Source organism: Sorex araneus, chromosome 7, assembly GCF_027595985.1.
Source record: "Sorex araneus isolate mSorAra2 chromosome 7, mSorAra2.pri, whole genome shotgun sequence".
NCBI lineage: Eukaryota > Metazoa > Chordata > Mammalia > Eulipotyphla > Soricidae > Sorex > Sorex araneus.
In genome coordinates, this window is record NC_073308.1 from 45,928,793 (window position 1) to 45,949,119 (window position 20,327).

The 20,327-nt window shown below is 44.4% G+C and overlaps 1 protein-coding gene across 1 annotated transcript in view; it reads left to right on the forward strand.

Moving 5' to 3' along the window:
• Window positions 1-20,327, forward strand: part of DOCK5 (dedicator of cytokinesis 5) — a 231,279-nt gene that overhangs the window by 161,467 nt on the left and 49,485 nt on the right. The window contains exons 21-28 of the mRNA XM_055144886.1: window positions 2,184-2,284; window positions 4,501-4,635; window positions 8,095-8,206; window positions 9,270-9,340; window positions 9,913-10,019; window positions 12,574-12,710; window positions 14,012-14,107; window positions 15,739-15,837. Coding sequence (XP_055000861.1) covers window positions 2,184-2,284; window positions 4,501-4,635; window positions 8,095-8,206; window positions 9,270-9,340; window positions 9,913-10,019; window positions 12,574-12,710; window positions 14,012-14,107; window positions 15,739-15,837 — 858 coding nt within the window. The remainder of the gene's footprint in view (window positions 1-2,183; window positions 2,285-4,500; window positions 4,636-8,094; window positions 8,207-9,269; window positions 9,341-9,912; window positions 10,020-12,573; window positions 12,711-14,011; window positions 14,108-15,738; window positions 15,838-20,327) is intronic.

A 20,327-nucleotide genomic window follows, 5' to 3' on the forward strand; every position in this document is an offset into this window, starting at 1 on the left:
GGCAGGCACAGGCAAACCCACTCCCCTCCGATTTACCCTGGTCTGTTCAGCTATGTGTGGGTTCGAGCTTAACTGTGGCTTTTGATCTCTTTCTAGATTTATTTATTGGTTTCTGAAGCAAGGCTGGTAGAGATTACATGATGGTGTTGGAGTTGGTTCGTGGGGGTGACTGCCAGTGCTTCCATGAATATTGTGAAGTGCGGGGAGGTAGCCCATCCCAACTCTAAGAAAGCCTGGAGATTTCAGTCACAAAACCCGCATACTAGAATTTTCAACAGATTATTTCTTGGCGAGGGTTGTCTTGAGACGTTGGAGTCAGGCCAGGGGTATGGCGATGATTTTGGATTGTGGAAGCAAGTATCTGCAGGGGGCTCTGATTGTGCGGGCCAGCAGGACAACCTGCCCCCTTCCCATTTACCCCAGTCTGTTTGGCCATGCGCAGGTCTGAGATTAACTGTGGCTTTTGATCCCTTTTGAGATTTATCTATGGTCTCTGAAATAAGGCCAATAAATATGAGCTTCTATAGATGAGCTAAAGGTTGTTTGTGGGCATGGCTCTCATATACCTAACTTTTGGCCATTTAATTTCTTGGTAAACTTGGTCCCACGTTGTTGGGGTCTCTGGTCAAAGGCACAGTGGCAATTTTGAGTTATCAGGAAGCCTGAAGGCACCATCAGGCTGCTGATGCATTCACCCTGCAGATACATGTTGACCTATTGGCAGCACCATATCCCTGGGTATCATAGTTTACAGTGGTATTGAAGTCATTTTACCATTATAGTGCTAGTATACCAATCCTACCTGTATTTCAGTCTCTTTTCATAAACCCCGCTTAATCCCCTTTCCAGTTGTATTTATCATGTCTCTGGGTTTGTTTAGAGATGGTCTAATCCTTTTCCTTGAACCTATATATACCACATATGAATAAGACCTGATCATTTCTTAAGACTAAATTACTCAAAGTGAATTTGAAAATAATTGACTATATTCAAGGCTTCTGTTTGCTTGTTTCCTGTTTAATCTTCAATTTTATGTACATTCTTATTAGGGCAAACAAGGTGTTTCTCTACATTAGAAATTTCCTGCTCATAAACTGAGAGACATTATTAACAAAGAAGATTGTGGTTTGCTGTATTTGTGTGCTTGTGTAGTCATGTTAGAATAGGTAGCTCAGAAGTCAGACATGAATCTTAGTTTCCATTATGCACAATGGACAGCCTAGCAAACACTTAAATTGCTAAACAAAGCGCTTCAACGCACAACTCATTCCAAGAGCTGAAATTCAAATAGAAACAGATGATGTCAGGGTCTGGGAAAGCCAGGAGTGGGAGTGAGTTGACACAATCAGACAAAGCATTGGTTTTTTGTTTGTTTGTTTATGATTGTGTGCATCAAGTATAGTATGGAATTTTACCTGAACACTGTAGCCAAGAAAGAAGGTTGCTTGCAGCTTTAGGTCACTTGGAGAAATTGGCAAATTCAAAAGGTACTTAGTGGACTAAAGTGAAGGATGTGAGGTAGAGAGGCAATGCCCCCCAACTGAGATCACACCAGTCCCACTTCAGAAAAAGTTTTCTGGGACATGGTCTGGAGACAGAATCCTGTGGCACAAAATTATGAGCAGTGGACAAATGTGCAAGTCCCAGGTCAAGTGCCCTTTATTTTGTATTCTATCATGAGTGGGCATAATGTGCTTATTTGTAGAGGGAGTCCCCCTCCCCCTCCCATACACACACACACACACAGAGCTGTTAGGCGTTAACGTAAGAGGAAGAAATTCAGAAGCAAAAGTCAGGTGATACTCAGTTATTGGTCCACTTCCACTTTAGGAGAAAGATGCCCTAGGGGGCCCTGACTGCATCCTTGAATCAGCCTGCATCCCCCACCCTCCTTTCTCCTGTCTCTGGTCATTGTTTTCCCCGGTTTCAGTTACCTGGGCACCCAGGGCCAGGGCTGTTGCCTTCTGTTGTTTCACAGCAGTCACTCAAGTGCCTGACAATAGCATTTTCTCTTCTCGTGTTAAATATTGTGGGAACGCCAAGACTTGACTGTAACTCTGAAATATTAAAGTGGGAACTGCTACTGAAGGGAAAAAGCATCAAGAGTCAAAATCTAGCTTGTTGAGAGAACCCTTGGCGGTTGTTCATTGCTAATCTATTGATATTTTTTCACCCGTTGGCAGGTTTTTATTATTTCACTAATAGGAGACATCAAGTTCCAGAATTTTAATCCTGTTCTTGAAACCTACATTTACAAGCACTTCAGTGCCACGCTGGCATATGTGTAAGTAGCATTCCAGGAAACTGCATGTGGCTGCAAGATCAGTGGTTTACTCCTCGATTGGGCGTGTTTGGAAGGGAAGCGAAGGGATTGAAGGTGCTGATAAACTAAATGTGTTCTAAACTTCTGTGTGAGAATATTAGCTAAAAATGGATTTTCATCATGGGAGAGTTGTTGACTTTAGGCCCTGCCTTTTAAAAAGTTATTAAAAAGGGGGCTGGAGGAATAGCACAGCAGGTAGGGTGTTTGCCTTGCATGCAGCTGATCCGGGTTTGATTCCCAGCATCCAGCATCCCATATTGTCCACCGAGCACCGCCAGGAGTAATTCCTGAGACAGAGACAGGAGTATCCCCTGAGCATCACTGAGTGTGACCAAAGAAAAAAAAAAGTATAAAAAAGAGAAAGTGATTTTTCTTTAAGAATTTAGAGCACCAGGGGTCAAAGCAATAATATGACAGTTAAGACATTTGCTTTGCATGCAGCTGCCCTGGATTCATTCCCCAGCCTCCCATATGGTCCCCTGAACACCACCAGGATGAACTCCTGTGTGTGACCCAGGAGTAACCCCTAAGCATCACTGTGTGTGGGCCCAAGTCTCATCCCCACCCTCAAGGCCCCCCCAAAAGAATTCAGAACACCAAAGTGAGGAATTAAGAAAAATTAGGAGCAGAATAAAAGACACAGACCCATCCTCGGGGCTTTGGAAGAGTGGTTGGTAGGATCAATATTATAAAAAGAAGGACTGGTTTTTTAAGTATGAGGGTCAAATCCTCAACCCTACACAAGTGCTTTGTAGAATGTGTTTCCTATGTTAAAGCATAGGAAACACTCCATTCCTATGAGGAGAATAAAGTTTGCACATTAGTAGTGGTCCCAACCTTTCCATAGGGCCATCTTCTTTTGCCCTGTGTAATCCCCTGGTAGCAAGCTATTCTGTTTACTTTGTGCTTCCCTTTGGAGTATTTGGCTCAGTGTGGCCCTGTATTCCATCAAAGGAAATTTGTAACCTTACCACTTATGTAGGACTGGAGCGATAGCACAGCAGATAGGGTGTTTGCCTTGCACGCGACTGACCCAGGTTCAATTCCTCTGTCCCTCCCGGAGAGCCTGGCAAGCTACCGAGAGTATCCCGCCCACACAACAGAGCCTGGCAAGCTCCCCATGGCTTATTTAATATGTCAAAAACAGTAACAAAAGTCTCACAATGGAGATGTTACTGGTGCCTGTGCGAGCAAATTGATGAACAACGGGATGATAGTGCTACAGTGCAACCTTTTATGTACCAGTTATTTTGGAGAATGCCATGATAAGTACTGGCATAATATAGGTGAGGTGGGCAAAGAGAGTTTTGAGTGTGGCTTGCATAGGATCATATGATAGCCCTTGACTAATCCGTCAGGGTTCCTTGCTCAATCAAGCCCCTTATGCTATCATCTATTGTGTCCTTTGCTGAGCCCAATAGGAAAGTTCTCTGCTTTCTTTGCATGAAAGCCCGAAGTTGTACAGAATATTGGAGACATGAAAGAGGTGCAATGGTTATATGATCGTCAGTTGGCACAATGAATACAATGCCCTCTAGACCGGGGAAGAGCAGGTACACCAGTGGTGGATCCTTCACCCCCCAGGAAGCCTCATTTTTCAAGCAGGCAATAGCTTCACTTGAGTAAATAATAACCTGGACCATCATCCCAGTTGCAGCACTACAAAGGATTGTGACATGGCATTGGTCATTGGAGTTTAGACATGTTGTGTTCCAGCACCAGTCCCACTACCAATGTCTTCCTCCCACTAGGGTTTCCAGATCTTACCACCATTCCCAACCTTTCATCTTGGCAGGCATCTTTGGATGTCTTGTTTTCAGTGTTGTTGACACTGTGATTTGGATATTTAGCTATACGACTCCTTTACACCACCAGTATATTCAGATCCCCTTGGCCCCTGCTTCCTGACTGTCTCTTCTTCCCCTTCAGTTTCTTTCCTTCCCTGCCCTTCTCTTTCCCGTACTCTGGAGTCAAGTGTGATATCATATTAAATGAAGCAGAAGAAAGACAAACACAGGGTGATCTCATTTATATGTGGTATATAGAAGAACTGGATGAAGGAATGCAGTGTTTGAAAGTGGGGGATGCCTCGTTTCCTTTCCTCTATAACCTGACCCCAGACCTGGAGTGCCTCTTGCCCCTAATGACATTTTCCCCCCCTTTCTCTCCCTTTTAAGGAAACTCTCCAAGGTACTGAACTACTATGTGGCTAATGCAGATGACTCCAGCAAGACAGAAATGCTCTTTGCTGCTTTGAAAGCCTTAAAGTACTTGTTTAGATTTATCATCCAATCTCGAGTACTCTACTTGAGGTAATGTTTACTAAGAAAACAGCTTTGCTGTCTTTCTTTTTTTTTTTTTTTCAGTTTTTTCTTAATCATCATGCTGAACTTCAGCGCTGAGAGTAGGTGGGTTTTGTATGGACTTGCCAAATTTCAGAACTTGCGGGCTAAAGGTGGAAACAGAATATAAAGTCCTATGTGAAGATCCATGTGAGAACCTTTTGGATTAGCAGAATTTTGGGAGCGGAAATGACAGCTCTGGGGAGACAAGTTTTTCTGGGAAAGGGTGTATTTAATTCAGCAGCTGTTTCCTCATAACACGGAATATGAGCCTCATATCCTGAACTATTGCACTCTCTTCAGGTAATGGAGAGAGTGCAAGTGTGTTTTTTGTGGGGGAAGATTTTCCCTCAGGTAGATGTTTCATTGAAAATCCCAAACTTATACCTACAACAACTTCTAACAGACCTTAAGAAGGACATTGTGAACAACACAATAGTAGTTGGAGACTTCAACACCGCCCTATCACCTCTGGATAGATCAAGAAGATTAAAACTCACCAAGGAAATACTGGCTTTGAAGGAAGAAATAGAAGAGAGAGAGCTAATAGATTTATACAGGGCATTATATCCCCCCAAAAAAAGAGTACACATTCTTTTCCAGTGCACATGGAACATTTTCCAGAATAGACCATGTGCTGGGCCACACAACATACGAGGCCGACCCGGGTTCGACTCCCAGCATCCCATAGGGTCCCCTGAGCACCTCCAGGAGTAATTCCTGAGTGTAGAGCAAGTGGTGACCCCCATGCATAGCCCAGTGTGACCCCCCAAATATAAACAGTACTGTAAATGCCCCCCCCTTATCAGTGAAGACTCAGAGTCTGCCCCTTGTCCCCCTGTTTCTAGCAACTTGACAGTCATGCCCACAAGCCACCTCTGGCTGGGGCAGGATAATCTCATCAATGGCCATAATGCAGAGACTTATTGTTTTTCTCTCAGAAGAGAGCATAAAACAACTCACCATAGCCATGCCACCGGACCCTACACTAGGCTGTTTCGTTCGGGGGCATCCTGGAGAGGGTCGGATAAGGCCCCTTCCTGCCCCCAGGGACCCAGACTGGGCAGCCAAAAACCTCTAGAACTCAATCACCGCCATGCTCACAGCCCCTCTTCAAATAACTCTCGGGCCGAGCCTCACCCACAAATAAACCTATCCCTGGACTGCGACATCTCATAGCTAACACCACTCATATTCCAAGAGTAGTGCACCACCTTTGATGGGGTTAAGGTAGAAGGCGACCAATCTTAGCAGGAAATGTATATATGTATGTATGTATGTATGTATAGATAGATAATAGATAGATAGATAGATAGATGGATAGATAGAGAGATAGATAGATAGATAGATAGATAGATAGATAGATAGATAGATAGATAGATAGATAGATAGATAGATAAGCACACAAGACTTCATCCTTAGGGCTTAATGTATAGAAGGGCTTAATGGCACCTGGGTGAAATACAACAATATTGACACATTTTCCTCTAAGGAAAGTTTTTTTTGAGCACTTTCAGCAGTTTTTTCATAGCAATACAAAATAAATTATTTCGGTTCTGCTCTGGGGCAGGGGTTAGAGTTTGAGATGGAAATATCCAAAATATGGTGGTGGGTAGGTATAACGGAGATGGGATTGGTGTTCGAATATTAAATGTAATCAGACATTTTGAATTACTTTATAAAGAGAAAAAAAGACTCAGCGTCTGTATCCTGGCACAGTCCTGAGGTGAAGCAGGTTAGCTGCAGCTGAGCAGTACAGAGGGCATAAAGACAGTCACTGATCTGCAGACTAAATCAAGATCAGAACATTTCTGAGTTGATGAGCTTCTTTATCTATTGTTATAATCTTCAAGGCTAGAGAGATAGTATAGCAGGTAAGGTTCTTTCTTGCTTTACACACAGTCAACACTGTTCAATCCTGGCACCCCAAGCCCCTCCAGGAGTGACCTCTAAGTGCAGAGCCAGGAGTAATCCCTGAGAATCACCAGTTGTGGCCCCAAAGGAAAAATAAAAACAAAAAAAGAATCTTCAGGAAGTCATGCAATTTGCTGATCCATGGGTGGATCTGGAGAGTTCTCATGCTGACTAAAAGGAATCAGAGGGAAAGGGACCGACACAGGATGATCTCTCTCATCTGTGGGATATAAAGAAACACAACAGGCAAATAACTAATGCATGGTGGCGATAGAAATGAAGAGCCAGATACCTGGCCTTTAGTAGGAAGCTTGCCACTGTGGGAGGAGAGCGGGATCCGTCAAAGAATCACTATGACAGCGATAGAGGAGAGTGATCTTCTGGACACAGACGGGGTGCTGGAAGGAGGTCGTGTGTATGATGCCCTATCAATAACATTATTGTAAACCATTATGCCTAATAGGGAAAACGGTGAAAAAAAAAAAAAAGAAGTGCCTCCCATAGAGGCAGGCCGGGGGCATGAGGAAAGTGGGGACACTGATGCAGGGACATGAGCGCTGGTGAAGGGATGGGTGTTGGGACCTTGTACACTCAAAACTTAATCATGGATAACTTTATGATTGACGGCGATTCACTAACATTTTTTTCAAAAAAGGAATATTCAGTTAGTTCACCAGGGTTTGGTTATGTCACTGATCAGAGTGACATAAAAGGAGGGTGATCGTGGAGGGTGCTGGAGGGTAAAATGTCGTGATGTGGATCATCAGGGATGTCGGTATCCCCTGCGTAATGGTGGTTCTACAGCTGAGTGCAGGAAGGGTGACAGGTGGGACTCGTTTGCGACCTGGAGCTGCCTGCTGCCCTCCCTTCTGTTCAGAAATGCCCCTTGACGACCTGGCTCTGAGGCCGCTGGGATGGTGCTTTCCCCAGGACCAAAATCGGAACATTAGGCGGTTTGGGAGTCTTTTCCTAACCACTGATCTAGTGAATTAAGTGGAAACAAATGGCTCCCCTGCTTTTTGACCCAGTTTTCTCGCTGAATCCACTTAATATGCCCCGTGACTGCCCTTTTCACAACCGAAGCAGTCACCCGTGAGCTTTGTTCTGGCAGAAAAATCTATTTGGAATTTTCTCTTGATCAATTAGCAACAAACAGCTAAGTAAACCCTCAGACAATGACTTTAATAATACCATTGTGACATATAGAAACTTTCACACATTTTCTTGTACTGAACTATTTTTTTGATAATTCCACTTGCCATTTTGTTGTGACAAGTGATGTAAAATAAATTATTTTGTGTCTGCTAAGGGGGCAGGTTTGGGAGTTGTGATTGAGGACATTGGTAGAAGGAAGACCACACTAGTGGTAGGATTACTGTGGGAGCGTTGAATGCCTGAAACAGCTGTATAATGAACAACCTTGTAAGCCATGGTGTTTAAATCAAATTAGGAAAAAAATTTTTTTTTCTTCTAATGACAAAATATCTTCCTATGTTTCCTTTCTTCCCTGTCAAGATTTTATGGCCAGAGTGAAGATGGAGATGAATTTAACAATTCAATTCGCCAGTTATTTCTTGCTTTTAATACGCTAATGGACAGGCCCCTGGAGGAAGCTGTCAAGATCAAGGTGAGCCTGGCATCCTCATGGGTGGCACTGTGCTGCCACCAAGCACAGCTGGCTATGATCTGAGAGCAGCCAAGGGAATTCCTGGGAGTAAGTTTTAGGATGATTCCTAGAAGACAGAGGAGGATATTGACATACTTTTATGCTTCTGTATTATGTGTTGCTTTACTTATTATGTAATGTTTCTGATGTTTGTTATGTGTTGTTTTTATTTATTATTATTTTTTTTTGCTTTTTGGGTCACACCCAGCGATGCTCAGGGGTTACTCCTGGTTTTGCACTCAGGAATTACTCCTGGCAGTGCTTGGGGGACCATATGGGATGCCGGGGATCGAACCCGGGTCGGCCGCGTGCAAGGCAAACGCCCTACCCGCTGTGCTATCGCTCCAGCCCCATATGTGTTGTTTTTAATGTTTGTTATGTACTGTCAATGATGCTTATGTCTTCTCAAATATCACTTTGCCAAAGACAAGCATATCCATGTATTTATTTGAATGATTTTTTTTATGGCCCCCGTGAGTTCAGTCAATAGGGCCTAGAGATGTTACAGTCAGCAGGCTTTTATTCTTAGTTCTCCCATTCTTCCTGGACACCCAGCGTCCCCGTCATATTCGCCATTCTCAGTGTTTTGTGACTGTGGTGGTGGTTGTTCCTTGTTATTTATAGAGTGGAGGCTCACACCCAGGGCTTCTCTCCTGCACCCCAAGCTCCATCATTACTCATTTTTCACCTATAAAGTGTACAATTTCTGAAAACACAAAATCTGAGCATTATTCTCCTTTTCTCTCTATAAGAACATTGTGAGAAAGGTAAATTTTAACTGCCTTAGGTAGAAAACAAAATTTAAGTTGACAAATATGCCTGTTGGTAGTGAGGACCAAAAAAATGTTATCTTCCAACTGTAACTGTTGAGAAGAAAAGATTATCAGCTTCCTCTGATCCAAGAGAGCCTCTGTGTCCAGTTCCCTGTTGAAGACCCCAGCACAGTCCTTCTGGGGGCCACACAGCTAATTCTGTGTTCGTTTCTTCTTGGCAACTGAATTGAGCTTCAGCGTCTTTCTTCCAGGGGGCAGCTTTGAAGTACCTTCCAAGCATAATTAATGATGTCAGACTTGTGTTTGATCCAGTTGAGCTCAGGTAAGTAGCAAAAGCATTTGGGTTTGACTTTGCCAGTGAAGCACATGTGCTCTTATTCTCGGTCATGTAATAACTGAACACACCCATTGGTGCTGCTTCTGTGGAAGATATGTAAGAAGACCCAACTCCTAGCAGCCCACCCCTCCTCTCAGAGTTTTGCTCTTTTCTTCAGGGAAGTAAGACACACAGACATGAAATTAACTGCAGAGCCAAGAACATAATGATACTCTTCCAACCTAAGATCCTCAGAATGCAAAATCAGGGTGGAGGGGAAGGAGTGTGGGGGGAGGGGGTGCTAGCCAGATAAAAATTTTTGCAAAAATTGCATGTCCAGGCTGGTGTCCAAATACTGATGATGTAGATGCACTTTGACAGCCGAAACAGAGGCCGCTACAAGAAGTGTACTGGACTTGAAGCACAGGCTCTGCTTTGTAGAAACAGACTTGGGATCTTTGGGGAGAGAGTTCCAGACTCGGGGCTCTGTGGCCTGGCCTCACAGCCCTGGGGAGTGGTGTCGTTCTAATTTCCACACAGCAGAAGGAAAATGCTAACTGGGGCACTTTCTCTTCCAGTTTGCTCTTCAGCAAGTTCATCCAAAGCATTCCTGACAACCAGTTGGTGCGCCAGAAACTCAACTGCATGACCAAGATAGTAGAGAGCAATCTTTTTCTACAGTCAGGTAACCCAGCCAAGGCAGCGGAGGCTGCACTTCTAGTTGTGCTGCTTCTTCATCAGCAGGTGGCCTTTCAAAGGAAAATCTCCATAGCGCCTTTGTTGGTTGTTTGTTGTTGTTTCGCCATCAGCATCAGCAAAGAAACCAGTTTTACATAGCACTGAAAATCAGTTGGGGCCTTTTGCAGCAGTAAGCGAAGTCAAGTGTGCTTTTATCTTTAGAACCACCAGTAGGTGTCTCTTAATTAAAGAGCTTCTTCCTCAAAATAGAAACCTTTTAGAAAAATGATCTGACCTGTACTGAGAGTACAACCTGTGAACCCAGGGGTGGAGCGGGGGCAGGGCTTCACTTGGGTCAGGAAGAGTTGCAGGGATATGACGTGCCCCCTGCACTTGTACTGCCCCAGACTGCTAATTATACTTCTCTCCACCTCCCACTGCCCCATGCTTAGGCTTATCAGTAGTTGAAAACTGATCACAGAGCAAGAATTTACAGAGAATTTGGCAAGCTTTATAGATCAAAGGGTTTTGAAGGGTGAACCACCAGCATACTGTTGGGGGGGCGGGAATGGAAGAAATCTCTAAACACTTCTTTTTTTTTTTTTTTTTTTTTTTTGCTTTTTGTGTCACACCCGGCTATGCACAGGGGTTACTCCTGGCTCTACACGCAGGAATTACTCCTGGCGGTGCTGGGGGGACCCTATGGGATGCTGGGAATCGAACCCGGATCAGCCACGTACAAGGCAAACGCCCTATCCGCTGTGCTATCGCCCCAGCCCCGAAATCTCTTAACACTTATAAACTAACCAGGGTCAAGCAAGGAGCCACTACATCTAAGTCACTACGCTCTTGTCCCAGACTTGTCGTGGGACATTTCCCAATAAGTCTTAAGACTTGTTTGAGTGGGGCAGCTGGGGGAAGCTTCTTAAGAAACACCAGCAAGTGGGTGGGGTCCCGGAGGATGAGCACCTGTTTCTGTTGCGAGGAAGGGCTGAGGACCAGCAGAACTTCTCAGTGCTCGAGAAGCTCACTAGGGTATTCGAGGAAGACCCCTCCTGGTCTCCCACCCGGCCCGTAGGACAAATGAGTGACCTTTCCTAAGAGTCAGCTTCCAATGCAGTGGAAGGAAGGACTTAAGTAGGTTAAATTAGCAGCAGCCTCTTCTGGCTCTGGTTTTCCTGGCGCTGTGAGTCTGTGCTTAGAAGAAGTTGTTAGAGAGATGTAGATGGAGATAGTGCAAAAAAAAAAAAAATTATTGTGAATATTCTTTTTTTTTTTTTGTGGTGGAGGCCACATCTTGCAGTGCTCACAGTTTACATGGGCTTAGGGACCACGTGGGGTAGTTGGGATTGAACCTGGGTGAGCCACATGGAAGGCACATGTCTGACCCGGTCCAGCCCCCAAAGCCGGTGAATGTTCTTGAGTATAAACCACAATAATACCACGCATCTTAACATGTTGGGAAAATCTCTGGGAAGCTGAAGGGATAAATGAGACTGCAGAGCAAAGTGTTTGAGCCCGAGAACAAACAGGCCAGGATGGTTCTCGTTAGAAGCACTACTAGCATAGCAGGTAGTCATTTTTATTAGTGTCAGACTAGCTGGATTCATAATGCTTCTTAATCATGATGATCTCAGAAGGAAGTAGTAAAGAGATAAACTTCCTTTTATAAACTGCACTGGCCTGCAGAAGTAAACAGAATAGCTGCGAAACAGATAAATAGTAAAATTCAGCATTTTTAGGAATTGTATGGTAAATGCTCTCTGTTAAACATTAACTAGTTTAATTTTGAAAATGATATCACTTGTGTGCTTGATTAGTTTCATAGGCCTTAGCTTTCAAGTATGAACTTGACTTTTTTTTTTTTTAAATAAAGGGCCAGGGCCCTAGCGATAGTACAGCTGGTAGGGCTCTTGCCATGCGGCTTACCCAGGTTTGATTCCTGGCACCCTATGGGGTGCCCTTAGCACTGCTAGGAGTGATTCCTGAGTAGAGAGCCAAGAGTAACCATTAAGCATCACTGGTTGTGGCCTCACCTCCCACCACCAACCCCCAAAAAATATCAGAGACTAGGAGATAGGAGTACAGTGGTTAGGGCACATACCAGATGCATTCCTGGAGGGCCCAGCACCCCCGTGTGGCCCAGGTGTCCCCAGCACTGCTTGGACTGAGCGTCACTGCATCTTTGGGCCCTTGCACTGAGTCACTGATGTAATTGGCTAAGAATCACCCTGTACCTCCTGAGCACTGCTTGGACCCCCGGATCCCAAATAAAACACATTTAAAAAAATTTAAAAATGCAGAATTACTTAAATTTGTTCAGTATTGTGTGTGAAATAGTTTGCGCATGCTCCTATGATGCAGATCACTTTTAGAGTTAAAATCAAGTTACAGGGCTCTGATGGGCCAGGCCCCCAGCCTGGAGCTCACCCCAGCCCTGCAAGGTCAGTTCAGAGTGAGAGCAGTGGGGACAGGAAGAGGGAGCAGGGGGGGAGAGGGAGTGGCGCATGCGGGCCACACTCCCCCTGCGCCTGGTGAGCGCTCTGCGTGCTCTTCCTCAGAGTCCAGAGACACGCTGCTGCCGCTGCTCATAGACCAGCTCAGCGGCCAGCTGGACGACCACTCCAGCAAGCCTGACCATGAGGCCAGCTCGCAGCTCCTGAGCAACATCCTTGAAGTGCTGGACCGGAAGGATGTGGTGAGTGGCATTGTGGACACTGCCCTACCCAGCACCCACTGGGGCCTTGGGATTGGACCGGCCCAGGGGTGGGAGACTGAAAAGGCACCTCTGGTTCTGCTCTGAGGGTCTCGGTCCAGGAAAAGTCAGTCCGCTCACTGCTGCCGGCCGACATTCCCGGCCTGCTCGTCACTGAGATCCCTGTGACGGCTAGGAACTGCAGTCTACTGAGATGCTGTCTCTGCTGATGCACAAACCTCATTCCCAAACTTTGCTGTTCTCTTCACTCTTCTTACGTCTTTTTTAAAAGATGCTTATCCTTTTTCCCCTTTGCTTTTGAGTTCTTTTCCTTTTGAGTCCAGCTGACAAATGTCTCATTAGAAGCGCCCCTGCTAGGGTACCCAGATAGGTCCAAGACTAGGCAGTGAGTGTCCCGCCCTCAAGAGCTGACCTTCCTGGGCCATCCCTGTATGGTGCCTAATTGGTTTATTTTCATGTCCCAGCTCTTCTACTGGAGTGGAATATAAATTTCTGCACTGGTCCAGATGGGGCCTTGCTTGTATACAAAACCCATCCCAGCACACACTCTTTTCCCTCACCCCAGCATAACTTGTGATTCTGGTAGGGAAGAGAGTGCAGATTGGTTACCTACATGGAGGCAAATCAGCATCTTCTGAGAGGTTGATGCATCACTTTCCTGCAAAGAAATGGGAAAAGGCTGAGTCAAGGTAGCTTAACTGGCTGAGCTTATGATTAACCTCCAGGCACCCCAGATCCCATCCCTGGAACCACATGGTCCCCCAAGCGACACTAGTAGGAGTGATTCCAAAGTAATGTGCAGGGAATAGCTCCCCAGCACTGCCAGGTGTGGCTTCCAAACTTCTGTCATTGTCACTGACTTCCAAACTTAAAAAGACTGAAAAAAAAAAAACCAAAAAGGAAAGAAGATAGAGCAGGGATGCTAATGCTGCTTGATGTTTTAACTTCTGTGTGTGTGTTGGGCGGCAGGGGTGGTGTGGGTGTGTGTGAGTACATGTATACAAGCCCAGAAGTGGGGGACAGTGCTCAGGGGTCATTCGTGGCCATGCTCAGAGGACCCTGTGCTACTAGGGATGGAACTGGGGTTGGCCCTGTGCAAGGACAGGGCCTTGATCCCTGTGTGATCTCTCTGTTCCCCGATTGTCCTTTGGGACAAGAATCTACTTTGTAGGGAATACCCTGAATGAAATTTAAAAACAACAACAACAAAACTTAGGCAGGTTTGGTTAAGGACAGTGAGGCTGAGTCTGGGGGTGGTGACGGCACTTATGTGTCCTCCTCAGGGCCCCACAGCATCGAACATAAAGCAGATCATGGAGCGGCTCCTGAGACGGATCAACCGGACCGTGATTGGGATGAACCGACAGTCTCCCCACATTGTGAGTATCGTCCTCTGGAGCTGGCGCTGCCCCGCTGCCCTCGGCATTCTGCTGGCCTGGTGGGGGACTCTGAGGATCGGTGACTGGACACCAAATTCCCAGAGGCGCCTGCAGCTCTTGGGAAGTGAATGTGGGCAAGAGCTTCAAGCCCTCCCCAAGGCTCGGCCCTTCATTCAAACCTCCAGTTGATCTTTTTCTCACTGGTTGGGGTGGGGCCGGAATGGCCCAACGCAGGGGTAGGGATAGCTAAGGAGAAGAGTTATTAAGGCTGCAGTAAGTACAAACCCTGCTGAGCAGTCCATAAGAGGCACCGAACGATAAATAAAAGCCTGTTTGAGCACTTTAAAGCAGGAGACCTGCTGAGACAGGGGCACTGAGGACGCTGATGCTCAGGGCTCACTTGCCAAATACTCTAAACATTTATGGAGTGTTTGATTGAAGGAAATTCTGAGTGTTTGTGAGTGGAAAAGGAGGGCTTTGGTGGTCCATACCCGGCATTGCCTCTTATTTCAAATAATCTGATTCTCAGTAGAATCTGTCTGGATCTGCCCTCCTTAGAATGCTAATTAGAGTGGTAACAGCAGCAGCACTAACGGTAGGAGTTATCCACTCAGTAGTAGGAAGTATAGTACTTCCAGTAATAATGATAATAGTAGTAATTAATAATTACTACTATAGTAGTAGTAATTAGCTGATTGTGTGTGTGTGTGCGCACGCATGCACGCGCGCGTGTGTGCCAGAAACTATTTTAAGCATTTTGCATCTCATTGAAACCTTATACCAGTCCTGTGAGATGGTTTCACTGGTTACCTTTTCAAGTGAGGAAACATGCACAGAGTGTTCAAGCACCTACTAAGCTGTCAGTACTTCCAGGTGGTAAAATTGACGCATGGCCCTGGGTACCAGGTGCTGAGCAGCCTATGTGCGTGTGTCACCCATATTGAGCCCCACACTGCTTACAAAGCATTTCCAACCAGATACCGTGTCAATGTGGAGGGAGTCTGTTTAGTTTGCTTTCATCCCTTCTACTTCTGCTGATGTTAGGTCTTCATATAGATTGTACCACACGGCACCATCCACTGCCTTTGGATAAGCAAAAAACAAGCACTTCTAAAAACTTGTGATTGGTATTGCATTACAAAATCCTCTGATCTTTCCATTCACCCACAAGCGTTAGCTCAGTTCCATGACCTACAGATTTCGTCCAGCTCTAGCTGTGAATGGATAAGCGAACCCTCCGCCGACGACATTCCTTAACCCCAACCACAGAGAGGCCACTTCACACAGAAATAGCAAGGGCCAGAGAGATAGCGTAAGGGGCTGGAGTACATACTTTCCATGCAAGAAGTGTGGGTGCCAGCAGGGCACTGCCCCTAAACCCTTCCAGGAGCAACCCCTGAGCACATTGCTGGGAGTAGCACCTGAGCAGTGCCTGGTGTGGCTCCAAGCACCCCCGCCCCCCAACTATATAGAAATAGGTAAGTACGTGCCCTTTGAACTATTTTTCAGATGATCAGTAGGGCCTTGCCAAGGTAACTCGCTAGAGAAAAGCAAATGTTCTCAAATTTTGTTTTAGTTGGTAGCATAAGAAATTTCATGTGTGTGATTTTACTTTTTTCCCCTCCTTCTAGGGGAGTTTTGTTGCTTGTATGATTGCCATCCTGCGGCAAATGGAAGACAGTCACTACAGCGAGTACATCAATACTTTCAAAACCGTCCAGGACATCACTGTAAGCCATCTCTGTAGGGCCCTGGGAACTTTTGTTTCCTGCATTAAAAAGTGCTTAAAAACATAAACAAAAGTGGGTCATCGGGGCTGGAGCAATAGTACAGTGGATAAGGCGTTTGCTTGCACGCGGCCGAACCGGGTTTGATTCCCAGCATCCCGTATGGTCCCCTGAACATGGCCAGGAGTAATTCCTGAGTGCAGAGCCAGGAGTAACCCCTGTGCATCGCCAGGTGTGACCCAAAAAGCAAAAAACTGACAAACAAACAAACAAACAAAAAAACCCAAAAACCAAAAACAACTTGATCATTAGCCATCCATCTTTCCCTAACGACCCTCCTGTGTTTACTTAAAGGAAGGTGTGCAGTCTTCTTTTTTCCTTCGGCATGGAATTTGAAGAGGACTGCAATTTATACAGCAGTGGTCTTCACTCAGTCTTCTAAGTCTCTTGGATTTAGATGGATCCCTTATTTTCTCTTATTTTAGGAATATTGGGTCTCTTTTTGCTCTCAGGAGGGGAAAGGGACCATGTTTCATTTTCAGTGGCAGTTGTTCCTTTGTGCTCTGTAAGGATTTTGGAGAAACGGATGTGCAGAGCTTTCTAAGATATTGTTGATAACATATTTAATGTATCTTGAAAGGAGATAGCATATTTGCTCTTTCTTGAAAGCAGTTTTTTCCTGTTTAAAAAAATTGTTCTCATGACTACTGTTCAGCATAACATCAAAAGTTGCATGATGCTCACTTAGACCTTTGGCCACGTCCTCAGGATGCTTCCCTTTAAGAGAGTTGCTAGAAGCTACTCAAATGTTCCTAAAGGTGGATCTGGGTTAGCAAACCTACTTTGCATGCATTACTGGATAACTTCCCTCATCCCTGCATCTTCTGGTCTTCTTTGTTTCTGCCCACAATGTAGTGTAGGATGTAGCTACAATGCTCATTTTGTCCAGCTCCTTTCCTGTCGGTCTCCCCTCTCTTACTGAGGTGCATCTGATGGAAAGATACAAGGGCCTGGGGAGAAAGCACTGTGTAGGGGAAGCAGTAGTAATGCTGCTGCTGATGTTGGAGCTGCCTCTGGTGTTAAGGGCGGTGCTGAACATTCAGAATGTTGTACTGTACCTCGAGGCTTAGGTAGGAACCCTAGTGGGTCCCCACTACCCCCAGCTCTAGCAGGCAGCATGTGTCAGTAGCCCATAGCAATGTTTAAGCATTTTTGCTCTGTATTATGACAGGGGGGCCCGCTGAAGCCAGGTAGAAGAGAACTAATAATAGTGGAAGATCTGGGAGACATGGAAGCCAAGGGCTGGTATAACTTTCTTCCAAAGGCAGATAGAATGATGAGACTGAAAACACAGGTTCCACGGGGCTAGAGAGATAGTACATGGGGTAAGGTACTTGCTTGGCATGCAGCTGATCTATGTTTGATCCCTGGCACCCCGTATGGTCTCCCCAAAAACACCAGGAGTGTTCCTTGAGCACAAGCACAGAGCCGGTTTGAGCACCACCAGATGTGTCCCCCAAACAAACAAAAAATAAAAATAATAAAAGAAATTTAAAAAAAAAACACAGACTCCAGAATACCAAGATCTGGGTTTGGATTCTGGCTATTCCAGTTCCCTCTCACGGGCTGTTTAATGGGGCTCATTTTCCTCACTTGCGCTTTGAGGGTGGATGTGAGCATTGACAAGTCGGTGTCTGAAACATGCCTGGCTCTGTGCTTGGTGTGTCCTTCCTGCCTGGAAAGACGTGCTCTCATAGTTGAGTTTTTTATTGCCCCCCTTTTTTAAAAAAAAAAATATATTTTTTTAAAAGCAGGTAGAGCAATTTGAGAACTGTTCGGTGAAACTGTTCACTAAACACAGTTACCAAGGATAGTTAAATATGGATATTGGCCTGGTTTGTTGACCAATAGAAGAATGTTCATTCTAATTAGATTCTTAGAGAAAAAGGAATATTAATAAGAACACTGCTCTTGGTGTTTTAAGCTTCAGAGGATCTAAATATATCAAGACATTAAATTAGAAAATTAAACAGAGGAGACATAACTATTGATTCATTTCTTACAAGTGTTGTACATGTTTTCTCACACCTCTACTTAAAATAACATTATTAAAACATCTACCATTTTATGCCTAAAAGTTCAAACAAGAAATACAGTCCATCTGTTCCTGAGTCCTGAGTCCATCTGACTGATATTAATTTTTATTTCCTTTATATAATACAATTTATTTGAAAATGGTGTACCCTATTATTTTACATAAGGTGATTTCTAAAAATTATTCTCATAGTATAATCTTTATATACTGTTTAATATATTTTTGATTAACTTGACTGCCATTTGTGAAACTTATCACTTAAATAAACATCAACAAAACTTGTTTGAAAAAAATAAAAGAGGAGCTGGAGCCATAGCACAGTGGGTAGGGCATTTGCCTTGCAGTCGACCAACCTGGGTTTGATTCCCAGCATCCCATATGGTCCCCTGAGCACCGCCAGGAGTAATTCCTGAGTGCAGAGCCAGGAGTAACCCCTGTGCATCGTGTGTGTGACCCAAAAAGGAAAAAAAAAAAAGAATAAAAGCAGGTAGAGTATGGAAAGTAATAAATTCACATGTTTGACAGTTGACTTGTTTATATAAAGAAAAAAAAACAAGTTCAATTTCTACTTTCCAAAATGTGCAGACACACTTTCCTGAATATCATCTCCTTAGAAGGGGATTATTCTCCCGAGGACACTGTCTGTGGCCTTTGCATCTCCTTTGGTTTCTTTTCACTCACTTAGGTGTCTTCTGAAAAAAAAAAAAAAATCACTGAAAAACACCGAAAAGCAACTGATAAAATGGCCTCTGGGCTTCTCTGGGAATTACTTTTATTATGCCATCATTGTTGAGTTTCTTTCATCTCCCTCAAATTCAGAAGTCTCAGCATCATGAGCCTTAAATCTTGCTTCAAAAACCATTAAATTGATACAAAAGAAAAAAGTTGAAGGTGAACACACAAATTATATTGAGAAAAGACTCACAAGCAGTGTCTAAGCTTATAGACTGGAGGCTAAATAGGAGTGGCATCCAGTGAACTGTGAGACAGACTCAGGAGCAGCACGGCCTTCGGGCCTGAGTGATTCTTTCAGCACTACGGGGTATCCCAGATGCAGTTTAACCCACTGACCCTGGTCTCCTGCCGCCCACTAGTCAATAGTCTTGCTGCATGATGTAATTCACAAGATCACTGTCACTTCATCACTGTATCACTGTCATCTTGTTGCTCATCGATTTGCTCGAGCGGGCACCAGTAACATCTCCATTGTGGGACTTGTTGTTACTGTTTTTGGCATATTGAATACACCACAGGTAGCTTGCCAGGCTCTGCCATGTGGGCGAGATACTCTCAGTAGCTTGCCGGGCTCTCCGAGAGGGGCAAAGGAATCAAACCCGGGTCTGTCACGTGTAAGGCAAACGCCCTTCCTGCTGTGCTATCGCTCCAGCCCCAATTCACAAGCAAATTCACAAGATAGGAATAATAATAATAATAATAATAATAATAATGTTAATATTAATTAATATGATTATAATATAATCATAAAAATTCACATGGTTTATGACCAGAGAAATTGGCCTGGGTTTTTATTTCAGGAATCCCACTGGAAAATGTCAGATTTAGCTAACTAGTAAATAAAAAACTTCAAAACACTGCTTTTTGATATTTCTGAACACTCTTTGCTCACAGACTCCTTTTAAGAATAATCTTTTTCCAGGGCTGTGTGGTCTGTGTGCGGATGTTATTGGTTTACTGCCAGCATCACAGTCCGCTGCTGTAGTTTCTGTTTAGGGACCATTCAGGACCCCTCTTCCAGACTGCTTCTGGTAATGTTCCTGGAATAGGAGGACTCGTGATTCGGCTTCTTGCTTACCATGCTTTTCTTCTCTCTCATTACTTTTAAAGAGGAACTGACTCAGAGTTATTAAGAGTATCAGCTTAATTACAGTTTTTGCTGGATTTTTTTAGGACATCTTATTCAAAAACAAAACAAAACAAAAACCAAAAACATTGGGTAGCAATAAACCAAAGATCTGGGGCTCTAAAAATTCTTTACTCAGTTCTCCTTCCTGGTTTTTAATGACCTTAAGGAAATCAATTACTTTCTTGCAGCCTCAGTTTTATCATTTAAAAAATGTGTTTTTTGGTTTTTTTTTTTTTTTTTTTTTTTTTTTTTTTTTTTTGTCTTCTGGGTCAAACCCAGCGATACTCGGGTTATTCCCGGCTCTGCACTCTGGTAGTGTTCAAGGGACCATATGGGATGCTGGGAATTGAACTTGGATTGGCCATGTGCAAGGCAAATGCCCTCCCTGCTGGCCCCTATAATGTGGATTTTAACAAAGAAGCAGATGACCCTTAACACCTTCCTTCCTTCCTTTCTTTCTCTCTTTCTCTCTCTCTTTCTCTCTTTCTTTCTTTCTTTCTTTCTTTCTTTCTTTCTTTCTTTCTTTCTTTCTTT